The following is a 12,027-nucleotide window of genomic DNA, read 5'->3' as shown; positions in this document are numbered from 1 at the left end:
GCCCACGCCAGCAGGGACGCTGGTGGCTTTTGGCTCTCAGAAGTCTCCAAAAGCTGTCAGGGTTATCCCTTGTCCCGACACTTTTCACGATATTGTGAATGACCAATGGCGGCGCGTTAAGCACGTGTTAGTAGTGCCAAAACGCTTGTACCCTTTTGCTGAAAAGGTCTCCATGCGTTGAATGGTGCTGCCTAAGGTAGACCATCCTGTTTCCAGATTAAACAAATCTACCCTTGTGCCTGGGGAGGATTCCCCGTTTTTTACGGATCCAGTGGACAGGTAGGTGGAATCCCTTTCCCGCCATCTTCTTGTGCTGGCGGGTTCCATTTTGAAACCATTTTTTGTGTCTGTCTTAAGCCCCGTACACACGCAACGATTATCGGCCGACCGATCGTCCGTCTTTTGTCCAGAGTTGTGTTTTGTTGGTTGGAATGTGCCTAGACTGCACACTAATTTTCTCGCCCAACAAAATTCTACTTCAGAAGTGATGTCATGTGTTGGCAAGGTTCGTTCCTTCTGACTTGTGTCTGTCCCCGGATCGGCTGCAGGGCCTTTATGGGGCGGTGCAGAATCTGCTATCACAGGGAGTAATTGTTCCGGTTCCAGAGTTGGAACGTTTTCAGGGATTTTATTCAAATCTGTTTACTGTTCCCAGGAAGGAAGGCAAGGTCCGTCCAACCTTGGATCTCAAGGCCCTGAATCGCTTTGTACAGGTTCAGAAATTTCGGATGGAGTCCATTTGCACGGTGGTGGCATCCCTTAATCAAGGGGGTTTTCTGGCCCCTCTCATTTTTAAGGATGCTTACTTTAATATCCCGATATATATATATATGGCACCAGCGTTTTCTTTGCTTTGCCGTGGGAGAGGAACATTATCAATTTGTGGCTTTACCCTTTGGCCTCGCCTCAGCTACTCAGGTGTTCACAAAAGTGCTGTCCCTGGTGTTAGCCTTGCTCAAGCAGAGGGGGATCGCAGTACTGGGGTACCTGGAAAATCTCCTTCTGTGAGCAGAGTCTCCGTCTGTCTTAAAAGACAATCTGGACATCACTGTGCAAACTCTGCAAGAGTTCGGCTGGACACTGAATTTTCAGACATCAGCTCTGACTCCGTCCAACAAGCTGGATTACCTGGGCCTGACTCTGGATTCAGCCTCAGCCAGGGTGTTTCTTCTGGAGACTAAACTACTGAAGTTGCAGCATGCGATTCGGCTCCTGTTGTCCAACCGTTGGTAGTCTCTCAGGACATGCATGCAAGTGCTGGGCTTGATGGTTTCCATTGAGGTGGTACGATTTGCTCAGTTCCATACCAGGCCTCTGCAAAAGGAGATTCTTGCTAAATGGGACAAGAATCCTCAATCTTTTTGAAAATCTGATCCTGTTGAGCCAGGGTGCGAGGGGATCCTTGCTTTGGTGGCTCCGTTCCCCGACGCTTCGACAAGGGAAGTCCTTTCTCCCCTGTACTGGATAGTAGTTACCACGGACGCCAGCCTGTCCGTTTGGGAAGGTGTCTTGAACACAGATTCGGCTCAAGGAGTTTGGACTTGGGAGGAGTCTGGTCTGCCGATCAAAACCCTGGAGATTGGGGCAATCAGACTGTGCCTGTCCCTGTGGACTAATTGTCTGTAGGGGTGTCCAGTAAGAATTCAGTCGGACAATGCCATGGCTGTGGCAGATGTCATTCTTTAAGGGGGCACCAAAAGTCCCCTAGCGGCCAGAGAAGTAGCCAGCATTCTAAGGTGTGCAGAACGATATGTTCCAGCCCTCTCTGCTGTGCACATTCCAGGGGTGGAAAATTGATAGGCGGACTACCTCAGTCGGCAGGCCCTAAGTCCGGGTGAATGGTCTCTTCACCCGGAAGTGTTTCAACAACTGTATCACCGGTGGGGGACTCTCGATGTGGACCTGTGGCCTCTCATCTCAACTGGAAGGTTCAGAGGTTTGTGGCAAGATCTCGGGATCCTTTGACCGACGCCGCAGACCCTCTGGTGGTCCCTTGGGGTCAGTATTGTCTGACTTTTGCTTTTCCGCCACTACAGCTTCTGCCAAGGCTTCTGTGTAGAATTGAGGCAGAAGGGATTCCAGTCATTATTGTGGCTCCAGACTGGCCTCGCCCATCTTGGTAGGAACGGCCGTTGGCTGCAACTTCTTTGGTTCACACTTTCGTCCAGAGGGTTTGCCTCCGGTAAGGTCTCTGGTGCCTCCGTGGGACCTCAATTTGGTACTGTCGGTTTTTCAAAAACCATCTTTTGAAAATTTTAGTGAACTTCCTCTGTCACAGAATGTAGCTTTTTGGTAACTATTACTTCTGCTCGCAGGGTGTCGGAGCTGGCTGTGTTGTCCGGTCGGTCTCCTTACCTGGTGGTTCACAGGGACAAAGTACTGCTACGTCCCTGTCAGTCGTTTCTTCCTAAGGTCATCTCGGGTTTCCACTTGAATGAAGACGTGTTGCCTTCCTTGCGCCCTAAGCTGAAACATCCAAAAGAGATTGCTTTGCATTCCCTGGATGTGGTTTGGGCAATCAGGGTGTACCTGGCAGCGACTGAGTCTATTCGAAAATAGGATTCCTTGTTTGTCCTTACGGATGGATCTCTCAAGGGGCAGGCTGCATCTGCTGCGATCATTTCCAGATGTATCAAGCAGACGGTGGTGCAGGACGTATTCCAATAAGGGTTTAAGGGTTGGTATCCTCCTCTCCCTGTTAAGGCGTATTCTACAATGGCGCTCAGTGCCTCCTGGGCCTTTCGTCATCAGGCGTCAGTGGTTCAGGTGTGCAAGGTGGCCACATGGTCATCTGTGCATACATTCACCAAGTTTTACAAAGTGGATTTACTCGCATCTGCGTTCGGCTGCAAAGTTTTGCAGGCTGCTGCCTCTTGAAGGTGTATTCTTTTTTGGTTGGTGAGTTCCAGTTGTTCCTGGTTGAGCTCCTAGTTTACCTGGTTGGCTATGTTTAGCCCTTTTTTGGGAATTCTGTGTATTGCTGTGTTTTTCTCACCCTTCATGTTGACACTGCTTTGGAACATCCCAAGGGTCAAAGAAGATATGGAGCTGTGTCTGTCAATGAAGGAAAGCGAAAACTGGATTTTTGTCTTACCATAAAATCCTTTTCTCTGATGTTCATTGACGCACAAAGCACCCACCCCTCTGAGTTGGGTTATGTATTCTTCTGACACTGCTTGTTACAAACTGAAGTACTATAGCAGGAAGTGGGAAGTATACCCCCTAGGACTGCCCTAGGGGCGTAGACAAGTTTGTTTCCGCCTAGTCCTACTCCTATGAAGAGCCGCATAACCCAAGGGTTAAAGAAGACATGGAGCTGTGTCCGTCAATGAACATCAGATAAAAGGATTTTACAGTAAGACAAAAATCCAGTTATTGCAATCCAGTTTCAATCCTAGACAAACAACCCTCTTCTCTTGCACTCTCATTTGTTTCACAAACACCAGGCTTAGTTGTAAAGTCAAGGAAACTAGAGATTGGTGGGTACATACAGTATGTTTCTCCAGCTTTAATTAGACTTTCATTTTCAATCACGTAACTAAAATCAATACATAACCTAATGAAAAATATTTTAACCAAACATCTGAAGGAAATTGACTTGCATGTCGTGTATGTGGTCCGGGCAAACATATTCTCCAGAAAATGGACAATAAAATGTGGCAGAAACATTATAAATGGTTGACATTTAATATGACAGCTCTTTATTCCTTGATCCCCATGGGAAAGTGTTGGAAGCACTGGAAACATGTCAGCGTGCAGGCGGGTGGAGAGAATAAAACTGGAGTGTAATAAATTGCTTTTTGATATCAAACTTTTATGGGTGGTGCAATTTAGTGATCGACCGATATCGGTTTTTCGTTGCCTATACTGATATTTTGGCCAATGCATATCGGTGTCGCCTGATATTTTCGTAAAAAAAAAAATATATTTTTTTTATTTGACAAATACTCTTGTGGAGGGATCTGGGGGTCTAAAAGACCCCAAACCCCTCCTCTGCACTTAAAAGTATTCAAAACGCCAAGTTTGGCAGTTTTGAATGCTGTCATTTTTTTTAATCTGCCGTCAGACAGTACCGAATGCGGCTATGATCGGATCTTCGGTGGCCGTGCAGGCTGGTTGCTCTGGTCTCCCGGTGGGGCGGGAGACCCGGGACAGCCGCGGAAGGCGGGGGGGGAGCGTCCCCTCCCGCTCCTTGTCATGAGGAATATGAGGAAGTATTACTTTACTGAGAGAGTAGTGGATGCATGGAATAACCTTCCTGCAGAAGTGGTAGCTGCAAATACAGTGAAGGAGTTTAAGCATGCATGGGATAGGCATAAGGCTATCCTTCATATAAGATAGGGCCAGGGACTATTCATAGGATTCAGATATATTGGGCAGACTAGATGGGCCAAATGGTTCTTATCTGCCGACACATTCTATGTTTCTATGACAGCCGAGCGGCTTCTCCACATCGGTTGTCATTACAAGACAGCCGATCGTCAGCTATGGACGCCGGTTCCGGGGTGATGCCTCTAGCTGCAGGAATCACTCCGGTACAAGCACTTTCCCAAAATATCGGCAATATCGGTCACCTTGGTGGCCGATTCCGATATATCGGGGAAAGTGCATATCGGCCCTCTATATATCGGCTTTGCAGATAATCGGTCGATCTGTAGTGCAATTCCTATCTCTCATTTTATATACAGAAAAGGTGATTTTTCCACAGAGAGACAGTTTATCTTGTGCTAGTGGAGATAGCTACGAATACATCCAGCATATTGGTGCCATTTCCTGTAACTGATTGTCTGTTAATAGGTAATAAAATGTTACTTTTCATTCATTTAAAGTGATTGTAAAGGTAAATAAAATAATAACAAACATGTTATACCTTAATGGTTTTGCACAGAGCAGTCCCGATCCTCCTCTTCATGGTTCCCCCACCGATGCTCCTGGCTCTTTCCCACCTGCTGGGTGCCCCCATAGCAAGTAGCTTGCTTGCACTTATGTAGGCTTATCCCCGAGCTGCGCTTTGTGTAAGGCTCGCGCCCCCCCCCCCATCACTGGCTGTGATTGACAGCAGCAGAAGCCAATGGCTTGCGCTGCTGCCTCTGAGCCAATGAGGAGAGAGTGCACAGCACTGGATCAACATCAGGCTCAGGAAAGTATAAGGGGGTCTGGGGGGGAAACTGCACCCAGAGGGTTTTTTACCTTAATGCAGAGAATGCATAGGTGCAAAGGTAAAACACCTTCTGCCTTTAAATCAAATTAAATGTGTGTGTTTGTTCCTATGTTGAGATCTAAATCATATATATTATTCGTTTCCATAGGTTCATTGCAAATGCGTAAAAGATTAACAATGCTAGGAAATTTTAAACAATTTTTGTAGGATCTAGATACTGAATTAGCACCAAGCACTACAATGATGGTAGTGGGGAGAATCTGATGAGATCAAGCCCAAGCACTACTGTTGGGGAGTGTACTCCTGCCTGAGTTCAAAGAGGGCATCTCTGAAAACATCTCCCACTTTGCTAAGAAATTAAAACCCTTATGAGGTTATCTGGACAGAATACTAGGGAAATCCAAAAAATTTGAGTTGTCGCCAAAAGCGGATTGGAAGGGTATCTTCCATGAAAGACACCTGTTTCATTGATACCTGTCTGAAATTTCCCATCCATTTGGAGTGTTCTTCTCTTACTACCTGTTGTATCTACAGGACAGAGAGTTAACAGAAACCTTGCTCAGTGTGTATATGTACAGAGGTTTTCCATAGTTCCTGAGGGTCTCTGTGTGGCTAGTGTTACCAATCCAGGGTTAAACTGCATCTCTCAAATAGACAAGGCATCAGTTAAGGACTTGAACATTTTAATGGTGACCATGAGATCAGCAGGATTGATTTCACAGCTTCCTGGTCACTAGTGACAATGGGCTGCTTTTAGCCAAGAAGTAAAGACTTACTATTTATAAGTTCATGTCACCCTTTATACAATGCAATAATTATTTGTCTTTAGATTAAAGACTTCATTAGTAGAGCAATATCTGTATTAACGACCTTAAGCTTGTTTTTTTTAGATAACAAATGTGCGAATGCTTAAAGATATGAAAAGAAAAAATGCAAAGGTAAGTTTTTGTTTGAGACTTTATAAAATATAACTAAAACTAAATGCAAAACTTGTTTTGGACAGAGTGCAGGGGGATTAAAACACTTGTCAGTTTTTTTATAAAATCAGTGCGTAGGTACCCCCCATCACACTCCACTGATTAATCTCAAACGAACAGCCGCAAACACCAAAATTGACAAATTTCTAATGTCAAATTCAGCAGATAGATAAAGGAAGAAATGGTGCTGCGCTATTCAAAAATATTGTGCTGGATCTCTGATACAATCACAGATGGAACGTTCAACATATGTGGTAAATAGTGGATCAAATTAAATATAAAGGTGCATAGGTGTTAAAATTGCTAGTTGTAAGAAGGTGACTAGAAATTGATAAATTATGTAAAGTGACAGAAGTGCACAATTAATATAATAAAAGTGAATTAATAATTGTGTCTTAAAACATTGTGAATAAAAGTGAAAAATTGGGACACAGTTGATACGATAATTAGAGATATGTCTTGATTCTCGTTAATATAAAGGGCTTAAATTGCAAACATAAATAAAAGAAGAAATAATGATAAATTATTTAGCAAAAGCCAAGTATTGAATTTTCTGATTATGCTTCAATATTAATAAAAGAAACACTCATAAGAGGCAAACTTAAAAGCTTGGGTAGATAAAGCACATATATTGCGAAGAAGACAGCAAAGGGTGAGTCTCTAGAATCCTCTTGGCATTAATCAAAAACACACTGAAGAGTCTAATAGATAAAGTCCATATGTGAAGTTCTGAAGGGGTTAAATGGTCAGTTTTTATTTCTGTCTGTGAACCCCCCCCCCCGTTAATGAGATTTAACTATCTCTATTTGTCCTGTTTACCATTATTTAAAGTGAAAGTAAAAAAAAAAGTAAACATTTTTGGGTTGTTCCGAAAAAGTAATGGAGGGGAATCTTCCAATAGGGACACTAGTTCTGGTGGCTTTGGGGTCCCCAAGGATTTGCCTTGATTTACAGGAATTTCCTCTCACTTCCTGTTTATGTATGGTACAGGAAGTAAAGTGAAATCTCCCCAATGGGGCACATATGATGAAAATAAATCGGACAGGGGTTATATCCCTTACTTGCTCTAGCCAAAGTGGGAAAAAAAGTTTTTCCTATAGTTCTACTTTAACAAATATCTTGAAGATGTGGTCATGCCCCATCTTCCCACCACAGCTCTTTCTGACTTAGATTGTCTGATTTACGGAGAAGGAATTAGTAGGAGCACTGTCGCAGATGCAAGCGGGCAAGGCCCTAGGCCTTGATAGTTTTATACTTTTCTGCACTGCAAAACGTTTGCTCCTTTACTACTTTATAAAAACATATAATGCGGTAGGATCTGGGTCCTTGTTCACCTCCCACCTCCGCCCTGTCAAAAAAAAACAACCTCTCAGGGCAAATATAATGGTAATTGCTAAGGAAGGAAAAGACCCCTTATTTTGTCAGAATTGTAGACCCATCTTACAGTGATACTAAACAGAGAAATGTTAATTGCCGTACTTTATTTGTCATGGTAATTGACAGACTTCATAAATCATGGCACTGTATTTTGTTTTTGTTTTTAAATCCTCTTAGTACCTTATTCCTGCAGCACTGTTGTGTGGTCACATGATCTTTCCCTTTTCTTTGGCATCTGCAGCAAAAGATCTGTGGGAAGGGCTTCTATTCCTCTGCTGATATATGCTCTCTATAGTACGAGACTGTGTCTGGCCAGTCCTGATTGGTGGTGTGCCAGTCACATGACTAAAAAAAAAAAAAGTTTCAGAAGTGCAATTCAAATTAGATTATAATTTTTTTTTTAAAAATGCATTACAGCTGCCAGTAAATCATTATTGAACATCAAATGTGTATTTTTTGTGCATGAATATGGTGTAGGCAGTCGGAGATGATTGACACTAGCTTTCACTTAAAAGGCATTTGCATCCAAGGTTTTTTTTTTAACTTTATGGGTCTTATCTATTCCATATTGATAATGTTAATACTGCTTTATTTCAGCTTACTATATCCCACCCCATAGTGTTTAGAAATAGGAGGACACAGAGAAGGAGGCAGGAAGAGAAGTGTAATTTACTACTGTGTATATGCTCACATGTGTGACTTAATAGTCACATGAGCTGTACAGATAACAAAAAGGAGGGAATTAGGAGCTTAGAAGGGAACTGAAATTTTGAGAATGCTCCGTCGAGGACACCAGCTGGTCTACGCAATCTCAACCTGCAGTGGGGGACACAGAGAAGATTGAAGGGACAGCTGAAGGCAGAATCAACCAGGTATATTTCACTCTACACCAAAAAAATGCTTTAGTGCAGGGGTGTCAACTCTATTTCATTGTGGGTTGCATCAGCATTATGGATGCCCTCAAAGGATCGGTTATAGCTGTAGGATTAGATGTCCAGAGCACCCCACACCCCCTTACAACCTTAGATGAGCTGTCAAGAACCCCCCCCCCCCCATCAGAAGTCAAGAGTCACCCACCCTTCCTTACATCACAATGGCACCCGCTTACCTTGTGCTGCTGCCAGGAAGAAAATGCGGGTGGATCTGGGAAGAAGTGCAGGGTCTGGAGGAGAACCAGGGCAGGACTGGAGTCAGCTTCCAGAGTCTGCTGAATGCTGAGACCAAGGGAGGCAAAGGCAAGGTGGTGTTGCGGCTGCACAGAAAGGTGCAGGATCTGTAGGAGGAGTTCTGCCCTCCTCTCTGCTGTGGACTGCTGAGAAGGGGGGGGGGCAAAGACAAGCCTTTCTGCAGCTGCACAGAAGAGTGCAGGATCTGGCAAAGGAGTTCTGACCGCTCTACTGCCGACTACAGAGACAAGGTAGGTGCAGAGACAATAGAGACAATGGGGAGTGCCGCAGCTACAGGAGAGGTGCGAGGGCCACATGAAATGGCCTGGGGGGCCGCGTGTTTGACACCTGTGCTCTAGTGGTTTTGTTCATTTGAACCCTCTGTTTTATAGCATGTAATGAGTTTTTCATCGTTTGGGTTTAATGACACTTTAACCACTTGCCGACCAGCCATCGTAGTTTTACTGTGGCAGGTAGGCTTTATTATGCGAACCGACGTACATGTATGTCGCTTCGTGCAACAGATAGTGGGGGCGAACAGCAATGTCCGCCGGCCACCCACGATCGCTCCCTATGGAGACAGAACGGCAGTCTGCCGATGTAAACAAGGCAGACAGCTGTTCTGTCAGAGATGGAACACAGGGATCCTGTGTTCCTCATAATTAGGAACACAGGTTTTTGTGTTCATCCAGTGAGTCGATCCCCCACACAGAAAGCATCCCCTAGGAACACACATAACCCTTTAATCGCCCCTGGTGTTGAACCCCTTCCCTGTCAGTGTCAGTACAGTAACCGTGCATATTTTTAGTACTGATTACTGTATTAGTGTCGCTGGTCCCCTCAAAAGTGACCGTTTTTTTTTATTGGGAATGTTTTATAACCGTAAAAAATACTGTTTCTCTTACGTCCTCCGACAGTCGCCGCCCCCTTCCAAGTCCTCACCAATGGGTATTGACCTTTGCTCTGTAGGAGTAGCTAGGCAACAAGAATTGTTAATACAAAAGCTTTTAGCATAGACACACCCCTAGGGGCTGTCCCCTCAGTCAATACCTCCCTGCACCAGCATTCCCAACTCAGTTTGATCTTGCCTAGCTTAGGAGTAGCTGGCTTTCCTGTGCTGGGGCTCAGTCTCAGCCTTCTACCCTTTATTTGATTTTATTTCAAGTATTTTTCTCTTTTCCTTACTAGCTGTTATTTTGTCAGCCTTAGTTTAGGGATCTTCAAATGAAGAATCGTCATGCGGAGCTGGGTCTCGGACTGGCTGCCCTGGATCCCAGGGCTGAGAGCCAGATGGATCCCCAGCCTGCCATCGAGCATTCAGCTTAGGTTTTACCCTGGCACATTGAACAACCCATCCCTGTTCGCTGCAGGGATGCTGCCTGTGAGGTGGCTACCTCACTGGACGCCATGACTGCGGTCCACAAGCGTCCTGGCTGCGGCACTCCCTGTCTGCCTTGATAGCGGTTTGTCGCTGGAGACGGCTCCCCACGCCATCTGGTACGGTAAGCACCTTCTGTGTGGGGACCTTCTGTGTGGGTGTCAGTCTGTGGCTGTGTAGTACCCCCCTTCTCCCCCAGCCGAGCGGCCATTTTGCCGGAGCCTTCATAGGCTATATCAGTCAGCCAGCATTGCATCACTTCCTCTTTCTCTGGGAACAGCGATCGGTGGCAGCAGTCTGGTGTGCTCTCTCCAGGTTTTTCCCTTCTTGTCCTGTCATTCCTTGCTCAGTGCTATCTATCCCTGCGGGGTCAGTGCATACAGCAGTGTGCGGTGGGCTGCGCTCACCGTGGTATTAAAGGGCCAGTACCTTTATTACTTTTCTGTACTGAGGCATGGATTCTCAGGATAGAAAGTTTACCCCCGCCCTGGTGGGGGACCAGGGGGCTGCTGCACCCCCCGAGGGGGCCGATCTGACCGCTGTAGTGGCTTCCTTAGTGTCTCAGGTGCAGATGCTGATGGCTGAACGATCCGCAAAAAGGGCCAGGGTGTCCGTTTCCTCTGATTCAGAGGGCGATGTGGCTGCTGTGGCTGGCGTACCCTTCTCGGGGTCCCGCTCATCTTTGGACCTTCTGGGGTCCGAGGGGGAGGCTGAGGTGGAGGGGGTTGATGTTTCTCCCCCTGGCTCGCCTGAAGAGCTTGCACTCATGAATGAGCTGATTGCTTCCATAAAGGATACCTTGCACCTGGAGGATGAGCCTACTCCTCCTGCTAGGGTGTCCTCTTTTGGGACACAGAGGGCTCGCAAATCAGCGCAGGTTTTTCCCTGCCCTGCTGAATTTCACCATACGGTTAATGAACAGTGGCGCAATTTAAAGAAGCCCTTTACTGTGCCGAATAAGTTTAAACTGCTTTATCCGTTTGCGCCTTCCACCGACGAGCGTTGGTGTGTGGCCTTCTGAGGATACCCCGGTTTTCCGGGATCCTACGGACAGGAGAATAGAGTCTCTTGCCCGTCATGCCTATATGGTGGCTGGTTCTATGCTGAAGCCTATTTTTGCTTCCACTATGGCGGCACAGGCTGTTGCTGATTGGACAAAGATGCTCAGGCGCACCTTGGTGGCTGATTCAGCTTCACCTACCACGTTGGCTATGGTGGACCAGATCCATCAGGGTGTCATGTACTTGTGCGATGCGGACTTGAATTTAGCTACCTTGGCTGCATGCCTGTCCAGTGTGGCGATACTGAATCGTCGCCTGATTTGGCTGAAGAATTGGTCGGTCGACCAATCTTCTCGCAAGACACTGGCGGATTTTCCCTACGCGGGATCTCGCCTTTTTGGCGAGGCTTTGGATACCCTGATAAAAGGGGTTACGGGGGGCAAGAGTACTCTCCTGCCCCAGTCTCACAAGCATAAGTCTTTCCGTGGTAAACGGAATTCCTCGTCTAGGCCCTCTCAGGGGTCCTTTCGTGCCTTTCGGTCACAGTCCAAGGGCAAGCCCTTCAAAGGCCAAGGCTCCCAGAAGAAGCCGTGGGCGGGGAAGCAGAAGTCGGGCCAGTCCGGTTCAACTTCCCATACCACTTCCGCCTGAAGGGGCGCCCTCACCCGTTTCTGGGGTGGGGGGACGTCTGCGCGGTTTCCTACAACCTTGGCTGGCCCGCATTCGGGACAGATGGGTTCAGAAAATCGTTCGATGTGGTTACAAGATCGAATTTCTCTCTCGGCCGGCAGGCAGATTTTTTCCCTCAAATCTTCAGCTGTCTCCGGAGCGCTTGCAGGATCTGCACCTGGCGGTGCGGGACCTGCGGGCCCAGGGGGTGGTGGTCCCGGTGCCTCATCGGGACAGATTTCGGGGGTTTCACTCCAATCTGTTCACTGTGCCCAGAAAGGAGGGCAAGGTGCGTCCG

General features: G+C 46.5%; 1 protein-coding gene across 1 annotated transcript in view; it reads left to right on the top strand.

Moving 5' to 3' along the window:
• The window catches only part of CENPU (centromere protein U), a gene marked incomplete at its 5' end in the record, with an annotated part of 186,207 nt that overhangs the window by 106,194 nt on the left and 67,986 nt on the right, over positions 1-12,027 (top strand). The window contains one exon of the mRNA XM_082249264.1: positions 6,052-6,099. Coding sequence (XP_082105390.1) covers positions 6,052-6,099 — 48 coding nt within the window. The remainder of the gene's footprint in view (positions 1-6,051; positions 6,100-12,027) is intronic.

This window comes from Pelophylax lessonae (assembly GCF_965119305.1).
Source record: "Pelophylax lessonae genome assembly, chromosome: 1".
In the NCBI taxonomy this organism is placed as follows: domain Eukaryota; kingdom Metazoa; phylum Chordata; class Amphibia; order Anura; family Ranidae; genus Pelophylax; species Pelophylax lessonae.
Note: the sequence above shows the minus strand (reverse complement) of the source record. Positions and strands in the feature narration are given on the sequence as shown.